Below are 18641 nucleotides of genomic sequence, written 5' to 3' on the forward strand. Positions count from 1 at the left end.
GTATATTCTGTGCAATTCAAGCAATTCCGTACACAAAATGTGTTTTTATTCAGACGAAAATCTTTTTGTCATGACGCTTTTCTAATTTCGTACACGAAATTTATTTTGTGTCACACAAAATCATTTTCGTCTCGACGAAATGCACAAAATAAATTTCGTTTAGACAAAATGTAATTGCGTCCACAAACTTCATTTGGCGTGCCATACAAAATGGCGCACCAAATGTCCGATGGTAAATTCCGTCCAATTCACGTCATTCCGTACACAAAAGTTTTTTTGTTCGTATGAAAAATGATTTCGTCATGACGCAGTTTTATTTCGTATACGAAATTATTCTTGTCACACAAAATAAATTTTCGTCGAGACGAAATGTAATTTGGTCCACAAAATTTATTTCGTACACACGAAATGAATTTTGATCTAACGAAATAGCACCCCAATTGTCCAAAGGAAAATTCTGTAGGAAAAATATGTGTTTCACTCCAACGAAATTCATTTCGTCATGATGCAGTTTGATTTCGTATACGAAATTTATTTTGTGTCACACTTATAATCAATTTCCTCGAGACGAAATAAAATTGCGTCCTCGAAATTCATTTCGTTGCGATGCAAATATTTATTCCGTCAACGAAATGATTTTGTGTCACATCACAAAAAATTCTGTCGACGAAATGATTTTGTGTCACATCACAAAAAATTCTGTCCATGTAAAATAATTCTGTCTCCTCTTTCTGGCAGGGAATATGAGATCGTCGCTGATTGGCTGCACCTTGCTCAAGCCGATATCTTCGCTCGATCGATATCCGGGCGCGGGACGGTCACACTCACAGGTCGGCATGTTGGTGAACCTTTCTTGTTTAGCTTAGATTTCACGTTATTCATGTCAACGAGAGCTGTAAACAACTTCTCTAATTGGTAGAATGTGGACGGACATTGCATTCGTAAGTTTAGCTATGTTTTCGACTTCAAAATTACGTTGAAAACAAAATGGGAATTCGTTAGTCGTTGCCAAACTTGCATTTGCAAGAAGCTGTGCAATTTATAGTCCCGTGTATTCAAGTTTGTGTAGGGTCCTACTGTAGTCGACCATGCCAGGCCAGGGGGGATTGGTCTTTTGTGCACACCTAAAATGGTAATGAATTATACAGGCTGATATTTAGGCCTAGATTTTGATAAATGGTGTAAAATTCATACTCAGACTGACTCAGAGCAAAATGCATGTTGAAATTGGAAACTTCATTGGATGACAAATTTTATATAATTATTTATTGACTGTCTGAGACTGAGTCAGTGATTGACGTGATTTTATTTTTAGATTATTAAAAACAGCTTTAGCTTGGGCACCCACACGCATTGCGAGGTTAGTATTAATACTGGTAAATTGAACCATGTTTGGCAGTGGATTTCGAATTGACAGTTAATGAGTTAGTGGGTCGCGCATGCTGGCTTGCTGCGATCCCACTTCTGCAAGTGATGTCCACGTCCATAAGGCATTAAACACACCACTTCTAAGTAATGGCTTGGTTTTTCTGTGCGCTGTGGCATGTCAGGGGCGGATCCAGCTTTTATAAAGGGGGGGTTGGGGTGGTATGTGAGGGAGCGTAGCGACCGAGTCCAAGCGAGCGGAGCAAGCGAGGGTGTTTGGGGGGGTGTCCCCCCTCCCACGTAGGGAAAATTTTTGAAAATCTGTGTGTGAAAATGGCGTTTCCTTGCATCTAAAACACCACTATTTTTGATATAGAGGTCGTTGCCAAATTAACCCCCATGAAAATTTGTAAAATTAAGTTGCAATCCCCCATTTTTTTTTTTTAATGGGGGGATTTTTGTTTGAGGGTGAGAATCAGCAACCCTGGCCTAGATTGTCACTTCCGCGGTGGCCCGTGTCCTCAAAAAAGCTGATGGGGGGCAAAAAGGACTATGTGACATTTGTTCGCCCAACCCTCCCCCCAAATAAATAATAATAATAAATTAAATGAATACTACATAGAAATAGAATAAAATAAAATTACAAGTTTTTTAAAAAAGATAAGATTTAAAAAAAATGGTCCCCAGATTTTTTTTTTTGGGGGGGGGGTTGCAACCCCCCCTCTAGATCTGTTTCTGCATGTAATGAACCCTTGACTATGAGTTGGGCTTGTCCGTAGACTCTAATGTTAGAGTCGAGGCCTATCTCGGCTCGGGCCCAAAGATGCGCCACCGCGCACAGAAAAATCATGTGGTATGGACACCAGAAGTAAGAATGAGATCCCATGCGCGACCCACTGACTTAGATATCCACTGCCAAAACGGTTCATGGTACAGGGTATAGGGCAAGTCCAAGAAAAGGTCACCCTAGAAGGTAAAATTTTATCTCCAATTTAAGAAGTTATCTTTGGAGGGGTAAGAAAGCCTATCGCCTGTTGTGGTAGCCTAAGTATGTTTGGCCTAGGTCCTAGCCCCACTCATTACTAGTACAAGTTTAGTTACTTCGAGCGATGTTTGTGCCGGCTCCACTTCACCACCACTACTATACGCTCCATCTGGCTGAACATCGTGTCCGTTAAGTCGATCTGATATTCCGAGTGACAAAGGTGGGATTTTATGGGGAAATATAAAACTCATGGAACATCACGATCTTTAAAAACAAAACTAATATAGGAGGGGGTCCAGTGTCCGGACATGTTATCTTTTGGTTACACTTCGTAATTCAGAAGGTTCGTAATTCCAAAACACGTGAATTCATTATTGCCTGAACCACAATGTTCGTTAAATCGAAAAAGGGTTCGTTAACAGGGGCGGATCCAGGAGGGGGCCGAGCCGGCCCCGGCCCCCCCTATTTTTTGACAACCTGCAGAAAAAGTGTATACTCTTTTCCTTGATAGAAACTACGAAAAACAGAAAGAAAAGTAAGAAAGAGGTATTTTACCCATGATGTGTAATTTACAGCCTCGTAACGGCCGGCCCGACCCCGAAAGGAAACAACAAAAAAAGGTGAGGGGAAGAATTGGAAAATAGACTTTATATAAAAAATTTCGCTCGCGCTTCGCGCTCGCATTGCCTGTGTAATGAATCCCATTCAAGAGGGTTAAATGACACTAATATATACAATATATCCAGTTCTGATATCAATTTGCATACATTTTTTTAGCTCGCACATCAAGCTTTCATTATTTTGTTTGATTTACACAAATTGTTGATGTGTATCAAAATGTTCAGCTCGCGCTGCGCGCTCGTATTGTTTGATTTGTGAGAAACCTATGCTCTTTGGAAATTCTTACCGAAATTTGTCAAAATGCTCCTTTATCTCGCATTTAATTGTTTGAGACACACAGCTTGTTTAGTCAAATAAAAACCTGCTTAGACTGTTCATTTTTTCAGGTCGGAATATCAGAAATTTTGAACTCGCGCTTCGCACTCTCATTATTTAATTGGTGATACTTGTATCCTCTTCATTAATCACTAAAAACAGTCCTAATTGAGACACTTTTCACGTTACTATATGATAAAATTTCGGCTCGCGCTTCGCGCTCGCATTGTTTAGTTGGATACTTATCTTTGTTCATGAATATAAAAACTGCTCTGAATATTCAGTTCTAAGGACATAAAATATCAAAGATTTTTAGCTCGCGCTTCGCGCTCGCATTAAATATTAAGACCACATGAGATACCGTATATTGTTTATAGCAATAAAAATTAACATATACTTAAAACTTCAGTCTTTAGTTAAGACTACCCCCTGAAAAACCAACAACAAAAAGCCAGAATGTAGCGGCCAATAGAGAAATATGTTGATCAAAATATTTTTCGGCCCCCCCTATTGGCGAAAGCTGGATCCGCCCCTGGTTAATCCGAACATTTGTGGCGTAATTCCGAAGGTTCGTTAATCCGAAAAGGAATAATGAGTGATAATTCCGAAGGTTCGTTAGTCCGAAAACGAAATGAGGTTCGTTAATCCGAAAACGAAATGAGGTTCGTTAATCCGAAAAAACTAAATGAACAACGAACCTCATTTTTTTTCGGACTAACGAACCTTCGGAATTATGACTCTCATAATTCCTTTTCGGATTAACGAACCTTTGGAACAACGAACGTCATTTCAATTTTTGGATTGTCGGACCTTCGGAACAACGAACCTTATTTCGCTTTCAGATTAACGAACCTCCGGAATATCCAAACCTTCGGAATAACGAAGCTTCGGAATTATGAATGTAAACAATCTTTTTGAAGCCTTCCTTTTTGTCTTTGGATTACACTAAAAATATGAATTCAATACTTGTTATCATCTTCTATTTTGTTCTTTATATTTCCCAACATTTTGTACTAAAATTTGATGAAACTTCGCTTCTAACTTTTTTCAAATGACTTTCTAACATTGATCGTGTGGACACACAACCTGTACGGACACACAACAACTGAGTGACCTGAAACTCAGGCAGGACGTTTAGCAATACTTGATTAACCTTATGCCCAAATTTCATGAACTAGGTTTCTAAGTTTTCATTTAAAAAACACAACCTTTTGTTAAGATTTGGTGTTGATGCCGCCACCGTCAGAAAAACAGCGCCTATAATATAATTTTACTCTCCTATGCAGGTGAAACAAAACGGAAGGAAAGAAGGGAAAACACAAATTTTGTGCATTTTCATGTATTTATTTTCAATAGTCTCGGCAGTGCAGCCGTCCTTGCATGGTAACTATTATATAAAGATTATCCAGCAGCTTGCAAAGGAAAGTCAGTTTCAAAGTAATTTCTTCAGTGCACAGATGAGGCGAGGGGGTCTTCGGGCGCTTGCCCCCTCTCCTCTCCTACAAAAATAAATTATGACCAAGAAAGTAGAAAAGAAAATGGTGAAATATATTTTTTCTGAATATTATGCTTTCATTGGATATTTATAAAGTTAAATATTTTTATTTTTTTTGCTCGCTCACAAAAAAAAGATCTGCCCAATTATTCATATCTAGCCCCTTCAAAACTTTGGCTCACTTCGCCACTGATTTGTTTCATCACACTTCTATGCAAATACTTACGCCTATAGAATAGAATACATTATATCCTACATAGAGTAAATCATGTATAGTACTATTGGTTCAAGTAGCATCATGTGACCGAATATATTTCAACTCTGACGTCATACCTCGATATATTTTTGGATACTAGTATATCGAGGTCTGACATCATTATTTCACAAAACTGGATCTAGCTAAACTCTCAGGCACACCGGCCAGCGCGCTCTCTCTCCCGGCAAGTCCAGCGATGTGTCGGCACAGGCACTGATCTGCGTTCTGCTGAGCACGATGGCTCAGAGAAAAGTAGGTAATTCAACTCAAGTAACCGGACTTTGCAAGCTCATCACATAGATTTTGGTTATAAATTATAAAAAGTTGGATAAAAAACAAATATATCAGGCGTTTCATTCGAAAGCATAGTGGGAATTATTAATCCTCGGTTGGACTGGCAAAACTACTATATTTCCCTCGGGGCTTCGCCCCTCAGGAAGTAATTGTCAGACCAACCTCGGATAAATAATTCAACTATACTTTCTCAAAGCCTGATATATTTGTTTACTATTTCTCATAATTCCATATGGCTTTGTGTAATTATTTTGTGTCCAGAATTACTTCATTAATATGAAATTTTATTCAGAATCACAAAAACTGCAAGCTCTCTTTTTCTCCTAATAATCAGAGACAAAATGAGCCCAAGATTTTGAGGGAGTCAGATGTGTCATATCAGGCAAAATTCAATAGAAGTTGTGAGCGAGCAAGCTTTTCATTAAAAAAAATCACATTTTGTAGCTTGACATAAAAATATTCAGAAAATGTTATATTTCATTTTTCTTTCCCTTTTTTTTGGGGGGGGGGGAGAGCATCCCAAGCCTCCCCCCATCTATGCACCTCTGTCTAGTGTCTATATTACTGTTATATTGTTATTTCAAGACTAATTTTCATAGAAACGATTGGTTCAGAAAAAATATTAAACACATGCAGCCTTTCATGGAAAGTTCCCCCGGTTGTCCCGAAAAGGTGTGTTTTGTTTGACTTTCCTCCTCAACCCACCCTTTCGAGAAAAGCTCTCGCGGCATATCTCAACGTCCGTATGACATATTTGTCCTGCCCACCAGAGGTGAAGGCGAGACTAAGGGATCCAAATGTCGTCTGTCCGTCCGTCACAAACCTGTAATGACACATAACTCCACAACCGTAAGTCGCTTTTAAACCAAACATGGATGGTAGATGGACCTGGGTGACCTGCATGTTGAGCTGCAGTCAGAGGTCACATGGTAAGGTCAAAGGTCATTTTCAGGTCAACGTTAAAGTTTACATGCAACACTTTTATGACACCTAACTCCACAACCGTAAGTCGCTTTTCAACCAAACTTGGATGGTAGATGGACTTGGGGGACCTGCATGTTATGCTGCAGTCTGAGGTCATATGGTAAGGTCAAAGGTCATTTTCAGGTCAACGTTACAGTTCACATGCAAGACTCTTATGACACCTAACTCCGCAACCGTAAGTCACTTTTCAACCAAACTTGGATGTTGGATAGACTTGGGGGACGTGCATGTTATGCTGCAGTCAGAGGTCACATGGTAAGGTAAAATATCATTTACAGGTTAAAGTTTACATGCAAGACTCTTATGACACCTAACTCCGCAACCATAAGTCACTTTTCAATCAAACATGGATGGTCGATGGACTTGGGGGACCTGCATGTTATGCTACAGTCAGAGGTCACATGGTAAGGTCGAAGGTCATTTTCAGGTCAACGTTAAAGTTTACATGCAGGACACCTAACTTCGCAAATGTAAGTCGCTTTTCAACCTAACATGGACAGTAGATGGACTTGGGGGACCTGCACATGTTACGCTGAAGTGGGAGGTCACATGATAAGTTCAAAGGTCATTTTCAGGTCAACGTCAAAGTTTACATGCAAGACTCTCTTATGAAAACTAACTCCGCAACCGTAAGTCACTTTTCAACCAAACTTGGATGTTGGATAGACTTGGGGGACGTGCATGTTATGCTGCAGTCGGAGGTCACATGGAAAGGTCAAAGGTCATTTACAGGTTAAAGTTTACATGCAAGACTCTCTTATGACACCTAACTCCGCAACCGTAAGTCACTTTTCAACCAAACTTGGAAGGTAGATGGACTTGGGGGACCTGCATGTTATGCTGCAGTCAGAGGTCACATGGAAAGGTCAAAGGTCATCTACAGGTTAAAGTTTACATGCAAGACTCTCTTATGACACCTAACTCCGCAACCGTAAGTCACTTTTCAACCAAACTTGCAGACTTATGCTGCAGTCGGATGTCACATGGTAAGGTCAAAGGTCATTTTCAGGTCAATATTAAAGTTTACGTGCAAGGCTGGTATGACAAGTGTTATTCCATCCCAGTAATTTCACAATGAAGTTTCGATATAATTCTTGCGTGCCCTCGCAAATCACAATATTTCTGGTTATTTTCATAAGTGGGCGAGACAAAAATTGCTTTTGCCTTGTTTTTTAGTCATGTTCAAAATGAATTAGTGATGATTTCATTTTTCTCGGCATTTTAATCCCCAAGTCTGCATGGTTTAATTATGTTTGATGCATGTTTTGCCTTTAGTAGACAGCTGGCAGCCCTCTGTCTCGAGGAGTATTTTTATATCTTTTTCTGTATTTGGTGAGTGAAGCCAACGAAATTCAGCTGAACAACCAACATAAAGGCATGGTCACACCGGCCGAGCGTTGTTGGAGCGGTAGGGAAAGAGGGTAGAATTTTTCTCTCAAAATGGGGGAAAAAATCGAAAACAAAAAAAACTAAAATCGAACTTGAAAATGGTAAACGGTAGCGAGCAGTGATGATTTTTTTTTCTCTCCGCTCCACGACCGCTCCAACAACGCTCGGCCGGATGCCTTTACACTTAAGGGGAATCCAGCCTTGGTCATAAAATATAGTGTTGGAAAGGAGAAAATTAGATAAAACAGAATGGTGAAAGTTTGAAAGAAATCGGACCAACAATAAGAAAGTTATGGCTGCTTTAAAATTGAAATCCCTATGATTATGTAGATTTCAAAGTGGCAACTGGGTAAGTAAATTATGACAAGAGGCAAGGACAACTTTCCCATAGGCCATGTACTTAATTATCAGGGATTTGTGTTTTTCTCCTAACTGCCCTTCCCCTGGGGCAGTAATCTAAATATAACCCTGGTAGTATATTGTTTTATGTCCTCATGTGAAAGAAAAATAAAAATTTGAAGTAAAACATTTGAAAAAATGACATATTAGCCATTTTATGTATTGGAGTACATGGAAGAGTAGTCCTTGCCTTACATCACTGTGACATCACATATGTGGCCAATTTGCAGTCTCGTGGATCTAGGGATTACCAATATTCACAACTTTAAAAAAATAACTTTCTTATTATTTGTCAGATAGTGTTCAAACTTTCACCTATCAACTTGACTGATTTTTCTTATTCCCCTAAGAACAAGTTTTTATTTGGGTTGGATTCCCCTTTAACAGAGATTGAAGCTTTTGTTCTAGTTTTGGCTCTGCTATTTTTTTGATTGGATGTATTTCCTGATTTATCACAATAATTGCAAGTTTTATCATGATTTAACTTTTTGAAAATTATGCTATTATGTGATTAAGGCTACATCTCTTGTACTTTCTACCGATAGTCTCAATATAACGTTATTAATGGATTATTTCTTGTAAAAAATCCTAAAGATAGGAACTAACTCTGTGGTTAGTAGATAAATATGACTCACTTGTCCAGGTGTTGATAAACGGGCCGCTGCTGAGTAGGCCTAGAGTTTTCTTAATTATATATAATTGATTTCATGACATGTGTTTACATTTGCTGCAGATTCCCATTCAGCCGTTGGACTGAACTGGTACTGTAACACAGTATGGATGGTCAATATGAAGCAAGCTTCATCGAATTCCTCCAAGAGCTCTGAACTCTGTTCTGATCATTTTGAAGATGCTTGCTTTGACAGGACTGGGCAAACGATTCGTCTAAGACAGGATGCTGTCCCAACCACATTTAATTTGCCGCCTCGTCATCAGAAGGTACAGTAGATCTATATCATACGTGTTTTAAAGAAATATAATCTCTGTATTATCTATCTACCTTTGGTTTGACAGAACAATGTTTTGAATATTCCATTCTCAGTAGCCAAAGAGAAATGAAAATTATCCTATTCGGGAGGGTCACCATGGACCTCGGCCTATACTGTGTACCAGGGGACTGTGTATTTTAAGTTAACGCTTACTAAATGATCAAACAAATTAAAAATTTGGTTTAGCCCTACATAATTAGCATGAGCTTCTTTGAAATTGCAAAGCTAAGGGTGTATTGCTGATTTTTCATAATTTATTAAAATTCATTTTTGATAAATTATTTTATGCATAAATAGAGAATTCTCTGCTGTACAGTTAAGTAAATCTCTAAATAAGTTCCCAAGTTCTACAGTGCGTATGAAAAAATGGGATAGATTTGAAAAGTCTATAAAATTTTTGTTTCAAATTATGATCTCAATATTTTGGTGTCAATACATGCTATGGAGTCTTATCCTTCAAATGCTATTAAAATAATTTGGTTTTGTTCGTGCTTACGCAAACACAAATTTTTGTTTTGTCTGGGGTAAAAAAGGAAGCTTGCGCCAAAATGGCATAATATGATGGTCGGACTTCTTGCTATCAGCAGAATTCCTCTTAACCTTTTCATTATCTTTGCCATAATTTTCGAATTATGCAGTCAAAATTCATTTCCAAATCTACTTATTTATTTGGATAGTTGTGGTGTTGTTCCTTTTTAATATGTTCTCTTTTAGTTTTGAATATTCCTTAGGCAAGAACATTTTTTTAAACCAAATTATGGTAGAGCGTTTTTTTTCGAATCCTTTCATTGTGTTCTGCAAAGGTAATGATGCCTTTGAACAGTGGCATACTGAGGGGTGGGGGCTCGGGGTGCTCCCCCCCCCCCTCCCAATACAAAATTATGACCAAGGAAAAAAGTGGAAAGAAAAATAACAGAAAACATAGAAAGTGAAATATGATATTATTCTGAATATTATGTCAAAATCACAAAATTGGATATTTTAGTAAAAACTGGAAATTTTTGCTTGCTCGCTTCACAACTTTTTAATGCATTTTACCTGATCTGCCATATCTTCCTCCTTCAAAATTGACTCAATACACCATTGCCATTGAAAGACATGAATATTTTCTTGTTTGTCCTGTCAAGCACATAATTAAACTTGGTGAAGGATTCAATGACCCCTTGAAAATAGGATTCATGTCTTTTATAGGTACCATTACATAAATTGTTTCACATAATTATTATCAAAGGTACCATAACATAATTTGTTTCACATAATAAAAAGGATTTGAATGATTACAAATTCTCCCAATTAAAAATGCAAATCTTCTCACTTGGGTTGACAAGAAAGTCTCTTCTTACTTATGAAGGAAAATTCAAAGGTAAAAGAAGTTCAAATTAAAACCAATGTAATTCAGGTAAATGAATAAATTTATTAGTGAAATTTGACAGCATTTTTCGAAAATTATGGCAAAGATAATGAATATATTATAAGTCTGCTGATTAGCCAAAAGTCTAAAAGTATAAAACGTCCCGTGTTCGCTCAAGCATGAATTTATTTTTTAAATGCCATTTCAAAGATAAGATCTTAGAGCATCTATTAATATCAAAATATAGATATAATATTTTGAGACAAAGCAAAGATTTTATAATTTCAACCAATAAGTGCAAGAATAATGATGCATTTGTCATTTATGATTTAAAATAGAATTTCCATTGGATTAGATTTGTAAGAAAAATAATGTTTTTGAGCAATTCTAGGTCCGACATGAACTCATACATTGTTGCATTACTGCGTATCCGGATGCCGCAAACTTGGTCCCTAAACTTCTGCGAGACTTGACCAACAAAAAAAATATGAGGACATGTTTCTAACTGTGGAATTATTGCAAAACATGTGGAGGGGGGCTTATTAAAGTGATGGTCCAGGCTGAAAATATTTATACATGTAGCTTAATAAATAGAGTAGAAGTCACTGAGCAAAATGCCGAAAATTTCATCAAAATCAGATGACAAATAATCAAGTTATTGAATTTGATAGTTTATAACAGTAGTTTGTGAAAACGGTCGTCATGAATATTCATTAGGTGGGCTGATGATGTCACATCTCAAATTGTTCTTTTGAATTTTATTATATGAAATTATGTTTATTAAATTTTATCCTCCAAGAACTAGAAAAATTGGATTGACAACTGATTTAGTACATTAGATATTAATTGCTGAAACTTATTTCATCATAATGGAGACACATCATTTACACATGTATGAAATAATGAAAAAATTATGATTTTATGAACCAAACAGAAAGTGGGGATGTGACATCATCCCACCTAATGAATATTCATGATATGACTATTTTCTCAAAATATTGCTAAACTTTAAACTTCAATAACTTTATTATTTGTTATCCGATTTTGATGACATTTTCAGCATTTTGCTCAGTGGATTCTACTCTATGTATTAAGATATAAATATTTTCAGCCTGGACCATCCCTTTAAGACCCCCCCTTCCTCCTTTGGGGCCAGATAGGGTTAATAAATCATCATGAATATTTAAACATGTTTATTTTGCTGCAAGTCCATTGAAAAGGATTCATTTCTAAACAAATATTATTCTAAATGTACTATTGAATATTAATTTGACAAATTTAAAGTCATTTTTTCATTCTTGCATCTCGGTTTATTCAATTTTTCTTCTTTTTTTAATGTTTTTTTTTTTTATTCACTCTTCTCGTACAGAATGCACACAAACCAGGGAAACCCTCGAAAGAAAGTCATTTAGATTCAGCAAGCAACCTCCCAGATACTGCAAAGACACCTGTACCAAAGTCTTCAGCACCTTCCCTGGGACTACTACTCAATGCCAAAAATCTAAGAGGGGTAAAGTGGAAGATAACAGCAACATATATCTAAATGGGGTATTGTACAGTATGATTGATCAACCAATGATACCAGTTGTATTCTGACATTTAAATCCATGTCCCTCTGACCAATGTTGTCAAATAAAAACCTTGCTTTGAGCATAACATCCTCAAGGTGGTCTGAAATTCTATTAGAAGGTACATGTACTCTTCTGTGGAAGTTCATTTTATGCTTTGACTGCTAATCTATAAGTTTTATTATCAATATGCTAGTGTTCTGAAGTTGATGTGTTAATAATCAATTGTTTTAATGTTTTATTCTATTTAAAACATAATAGATGGAGACCAGCAGCATGGCAGCAGGAGCTAATGTTGGTCGTGATGAGGCATATACCACCATCAACAATGCTGCAATTGCAGTCACCACCACCAAGTCTGCTTCTGTCACTGCCATCACCATTGCCACCGCCATTACCAAGACCACTCCTGACACAAAGCCCCCAAGTCCTCAACTGACCAGATATTGCAGCTGGAGAAGGATATACCAGGAACTTCAAAGCCAGGGCTTGCCAGTCTCCTACAATAAGAAAAATGCCATGGGCCCATCTAATGAACTAGTAGTAGAATATTTGGCCACAGTTGTAGAAATGCAGAGACTAACATACTGCCACAGGTAAAAATCAATGTCAGATATGATGGATAGTCTTTGAAATATGGGTTGCAGAATGAATATCAGTAAAACCCATCATGATGTGCTATCTGATTTAACCCTAAAAAGGCCGTGGGAGCCCAAAAATTTTCACGATAAATCCACAACGTGAAAGATTGTGCCGCGTCATTATAAAGCCTTTTTTAAAAAAAGTTTATGAGTGTTCAGACAAAATTTGTGACACCTGGGTACCCGGTTCTGCAATTATGCAACATTGTGCATTGTGTAAGTACACATGTCAGAATTGCACTAAAATGTGATTTCATGGACAAATCCAATGCAAAATCTGTTTCTAGCCAGAATTCATAATTGTATCGTACCGGTTAATGTTTATTTTTACTGATTAAAATCTATTAATTTCATTGTGCTTATGATCAGAAAATTTTGTCAACAATATAAAAAAAGTAAAAAAAACAAAGAAATACTTAAGAAAGGAAAAAAATACATATGAAAGGTATGTGATATCAATTAATTTTTATGTGTCTGAACAAAAACTTCAAGGTCTGTGTTTATAGATTTCCAGCCAAATTCTAATTTCATGCATGATTTAGTAAAACATATAATTCTAAATAATTTTAGAATGATCAAATATACAATTTTTTCATCTGTGGCAGGCATTTTGCATTTCTTCACAATTGCGCAATTAACGGTCAATCTTGAGGGCCCCCACTCCCCTTCCGCCCATCTTTCCTGCCTCCAAAATACCCTGGCAGTCTTATTAGGGTTAGATTAAGTCTACATTAAGCAAACATAAAATTCTTACAATTGAATTCAGTGGCGTAATGAGCCAAATATTTTGAGAGGGCTAAATATGGCGAATGGAACAAAAGTTCTCCAAAGAGAGCGAAGGGAGTGTGCAAAATTTTAGAACTTTTTAATACAGAAATCAAAATTTGGAAAGATTTTGACGTAATAATATCCAGTAAATACTCTCTATTTCACCCTTTCTCGTTCGCTTTCTTTCTTTTTCTCCTTTTCTTTCTTGGTCGTTAAACATTGGGGGGGGGGGCAGTCAGACCGCAGGTCCCTATGCTAATGAGCAAAAAGTCCAGATACATCCAAATCATCTCGTGGCTGAATCCTTGCAAAATCTTGTGATTCATGAGATTTTCTTTCTCGAGTCTAAGAATTTACCTGTTTTAAAGAGAAATTCCAGTATTGGTAACGATCTCAAAATGACTTTTTACAGAATCTAATATAATGACCACCCAAGTGTCTGTTTGTATGAATAAAAAATATGTGCCAAAGGATTCTGGAAGAAATTGTGTAATTGCTGAGAAATAAGCAAAATAAGCTCATATTCCAGCAATAATAATACACTGTCCCACGTGTGCCTATCTGTGTTGGTGATCTTCAGTGTGAACATTTTTCAGCGTAGATTTCAAGATTTCACAAAGTTCAGTTTATGTAACTTTACCAAATCTAGATCCTCGATGATATACTGACAATTAAGCCAGACTTTCTCATGAAATCAGTGTTTACTGCAACTACTGGCATTTCTTTTTAACCTCAAGTTAAATTAAATATTATTGCACTATCAGATAGAGTAAAAGTTACTCTTTCATATTGGTCATTTATTTTGTATACAATATTTTGTTAAATAAGTAAATTTCTGGCCTGAAAGTGTGCCTCAAAACTTAATTTTCTTCTTCCATTTTCTTTTGCACATTGTGCAAACTTTTTATTTTGAGCCTCAATGATATCCATATCACCATAAAGCTGAACTTCTTTTCTTTCTCACAATGCCACTCTTGATATGCGGCACCTTTTAATCGGGTCAAGATCACACTTTTCCCACTAAGGTACAATACGAGATTTCTGTAATTTTGTACTTGCATGAAATCCAGAGTTCTGATTGGCTGGATAAGGTTCACAGAACAACAGGCACAGGGTATTTGAGGAGATTACCACATGGGAAGTGTGACCTTCCTACGAACCCTGGCACTGGAACCGTTGGAATTTGCCACTGGGTGGTCTATTTGACCAATCAGAATGCAGTATTCTTGTTTTCAAACTGCTTTATGTACTTGGCAAATGAAAAGTGTGATCTTGACCCGATTAAACCAATTCTTATTTTGAAACCTATATCGTTTCAAAGCATACATATTCAGCTTTATCATGATATAAAAATCATTTGGGCTCAAACACAAATAAAGTGTGAAAATAGCAACTTTTGTCTGGTGAAAATATTTATTTTATAGCATATTTTAGATCAAACTTTGAACCTATATTACAAAATCTTTGAATAAATCCAAACATATGACATGAAAGAATGATTCTTCTTCTTTACAATGGTACCAAATTCATGAAATTCGATGCACAGTTAGAGCAGCAATGACCGAATGAAAAGGTGTTATGGTCCGCGTCAAGCTCATTAAATATACAAAACATCTCAAGTCATGAATATCATTTGGATGAAAGAAGCCACTCTCTTGGGACCTGCAGTCTGACTGGGGGGCATGGCCCCCATCTATACATCAGTGATGGATTTAATACTTTTTGCATGTACGATGACGATGCTCGCTCTCTCTCACCCATCCTCACTATGTGTATATGTGTGTGCAAGATGAATTATGAGGAATAATTGCATGAAGTGACGTTTTTCAACCAGAGATTGATCCTTATATATTATTTACTATTGCATTTTTGTTCATCATATTGACCCATCTTGACCCCTTTACCCCCCCCCCCCCCTGACAAAAACCTAATAGTCAAATGAAGTTTCCTTTTCTTTTCTTTTGATATACATGTAATGTATTCATGTGAGAAAAAAAATTATAGTGCCAAACATTTTTTGAAAATTTTAATTTATTCCTTCAGGTGAGGTTTTGTCCACAGTTCCAGAAGGACACAAAATAGTATCAGAAAGTCATGCCAGAATCAACAACTGAAGGGTTTGAAGAGCCAGATAAAGAGCCGAGAAATGTGATTTTAAAGGTAAGTTAAACTTATTTATAATTCTGATTCATTTTGGCATAGAAAGTAAGTCATAATAACAATTTGAATTATTTTTGTCTTCTTGATTTGCTCTTTGTCAGGAATCCAAATTTTAGAATTAAACTCTTAGTTTGAGGTGTTGATGATTTTTTTTTCAGCTGCAAAAGTAACAAACCAATATCAATCATTGGTCGATAATGTGACTTGCTTTCTCTTGCCAAATTGGTACATGTACATGTATATTCTGCATTTCTATAATGATTGACCCCACCACTAGCACATAAGATGCAACATGTCAAATAACTGTCAAACTCACTTCATCATGTATTTAATTATTAATATTTCATTAAAGGAGTAAAAGGACTCAGAAAGATTACCCGAAAAAGCTCACAGAATTTTTTTTACTGGTAGACCCTTTACATTCATTTGATGAATTGAGTTCATGCAAAATCAACTGAATGTTATGAGTACAAAATCCTGTTAATACACCTTACTGTGAGGCTATTCTGGTAGGTCATCCCGGGAGTGCCTGAGGATCTTGTCCATTTGGATAAATCTTGCAAAGTACCAAGAGGTGCCTCCACCCCCCCCCCCCACTCTATTAAGGGTTAACAATGAAATTGAAATTAGGAATAAGTTTAGTATCTTCCCGGGGGGGGGGGGCACTCAGTATATAATGCATAGTGGGTATGTGCCGCGGAGGGGACCCCCATTTTCACACTCAAATTTCCGTTCCAAGGCATAGCATTTTTGCCTTGTTGATAAAAAGAACAAAGAAAGCCGCTCCAAGGCATAGCATTTTCTTCTTATCGAGAAAAAAGAAGAGGGAAATCCGCTCCAAAGCTAGCATATTTTTCGTTACGCCGCTCCGATCGCATTGAACGAGTCGAATTTTGGTGAAAAGCGGCCGCAGAGCTCCCCCGGCGGAGGCCGCGCTAGCTGCATCATGCACGCATGACCGTTCCGTGGGGATGCATACGCACTCACACGCTGGCGATCCGTTCCAAGGACCCCCGTTTTCACAAACATTTGTCGTTTTGAAGCCCGTTCCGAGGACCCTCCTTTTTACAATAAGCCCGCTCCAAGGCCCCCGTTTTTTGTCTCGCCCGCGGCACACCCCCACCACATTTTTGGTCGAGTGCCCCCCCCCCCCGGAGTATCTTGCTCATATGCATTATAAATTAATTACTATTTCAGGTACTTCAATCACATGCACAGTAGGAGCAAAAACAGCAGCAAACACACAGGAGATGTAACACTACATTGACCAACAGCAACAACTACAGCAGCATCAACAATTTCTGCAGGAGATGCAAAAACCACACTGGCAACCTCAACAACATCAAGGTGTCCAACAAGCACTCCGGGAACGTTAACAGCAACCACAGCTTCAGCTGGAGTTTCAACAAACACATCAGAAAAAAACCAACAGCAGCAAAAAAAACACTTATGAATAATGAAATGAATCTAATTGAAACTCAAAAGCCAATGACGCAACATCTTTGACAAACTGAGACAATTATTCATTCTTTTACAGGATAAAGAAATACTTTTTTAAAGTGTAAATTTGCAGGAACACAATGGATGTTCCTATGTATCTATTTAATGAAATAAATTTGACTTTAATAAATTCAGTAAATTCAATTCAATAAATTTAGTGATTCAATAAATATCTACTTTTATTTGTCAATGAGTGAAAATACCTGTATTTTCTATTTAGAATGACAAAAAGCAATTTATCAATTCAATATCATCAAAAACTTTAGCAATATGGTTGTTAGGCCCTCCAAATTGTTGATATTTTGATGAAAAAGCCGTTTCTGCTGCAATATTTGACGCAACTCAAATAGATCAAATATTGTCGCAGAAATTGTCATTTGCCCCTGAAAGTATCTGCGGCAAATATTTGACGCAGCTCAAATAGCTGCATCAAATATTGCCGCAGAAATTGTCATTTGCCGCTGTTTTGAGATTTGCCGCAGAAAATGGGAGTTGCCGCTGCGGCAAATGTTTTATGAAACGGGCCCCAGGTCAATCAAAATATTTTCGAATTCGTGCTGGTGAGCAACACGTTCACTCCCAGCGATAGGGACTTGTTTAAAAATGGCATAGGAAATATGCATTTTCTAAGTATGGTAAACTCATAGTAGAATTTAGGTGTTGCAAGAATTAAATTGTGAATGAACTGTATTGGTAGGTAAGACATGCGTAGAGGATTATTTGTCTTTATCCATTTCTATTTTCCACATTTTTCTTTTGTTTGACTTTATTTTCTAGGGGGAAGCCCCACTCCCCCATTCCTGTGGATGCCAATTGGTTGGGGGCTTGGAATAGTGCAAGTTAAAAGGGTGAACCTGAACTTTATAGATATCAAGAGAGAAAGAATTGGAAAGTTAAAATGAATAAAAAGAAAGATGGAGAGAGTGAGAAAGATGGTGGACTTTCAAGGGGCATTAAAAAATCTCATATTAAAACATCATTTTTGTTTTTGTAATTATTCTATTTACCCAGGGTCAGTCAAAATATTAGCATCCACAGGAGGGTGGGATCCTTCCCGCCTTAAAACTGAAATCTAAAGAAAAGTGTAGAAATGGATAAAAGACAAAGATCCTCTGCGCATGATTTACTCCCCTTCTATTTAATTTAACTCTTAGAGCACCTAAATTGTACTATAGGCCTACAATATGTGTTTACCATGCTTAGGAAACACATATTTCCTAAGCTATTTTAAAACGAGTCCTACTGCTCGGAAGTGAACAAGTTGCTTCCTTACTCATATTCAAGAACGTTTTGACTAACCTCCTTTTTTAATTGGTTGCTTTGCTCCCTCACATACCCAACAATTTGTTGTCCTCTACATTTCTTCTGCTTGGTCACTTCGCTCCCTCTTACATATTCCTCAAATCTCTTGGCCCCTGCATTTTCCTTCTGTCATTTTGCTCTCTCGCATATATCCCCCCCACAAAATTCTGCTCTGTCGCATTCGCTCCCTCGCACATATCCCAAAATTGTTTTGCCCCACCCTGCATTTTTTTTCTGCTGACAGCCATGTCCTGCCCAA

General features: G+C 37.3%; 1 protein-coding gene across 5 annotated transcripts; it reads left to right on the forward strand.

The window, feature by feature from the left end:
- Positions 1–732: 732 nt before the first annotated feature.
- Positions 733–16813, forward strand: LOC121419569 (THAP domain-containing protein 5-like). Of its 5 annotated transcripts, none has more exons than XM_041614039.1 (6): positions 733–941; positions 8837–9042; positions 11813–11953; positions 12273–12607; positions 15464–15580; positions 16778–16813. In XM_041614039.1, exons 2-5 carry the CDS (start codon positions 8884–8886, stop codon positions 15465–15467), a joined length of 639 nt encoding a protein of 212 aa, XP_041469973.1. In that variant the 5' UTR covers positions 733–941; positions 8837–8883; the 3' UTR covers positions 15468–15580; positions 16778–16813. The 5 variants fall into 5 exon arrangements, with proteins under 5 accessions (XP_041469973.1, XP_041469958.1, XP_041469987.1 ...); XM_041614024.1 differs by lacking the exon at positions 733–941 and adding an exon at positions 2086–2338; XM_041614032.1 differs by lacking the exon at positions 733–941 and adding an exon at positions 4904–5293.
- The last annotated feature ends 1828 nt before the right edge of the window (positions 16814–18641 follow it).

This window comes from Lytechinus variegatus, chromosome 1 (genome assembly GCF_018143015.1).
Source record: "Lytechinus variegatus isolate NC3 chromosome 1, Lvar_3.0, whole genome shotgun sequence".
NCBI classification, from domain to species: domain Eukaryota; kingdom Metazoa; phylum Echinodermata; class Echinoidea; order Temnopleuroida; family Toxopneustidae; genus Lytechinus; species Lytechinus variegatus.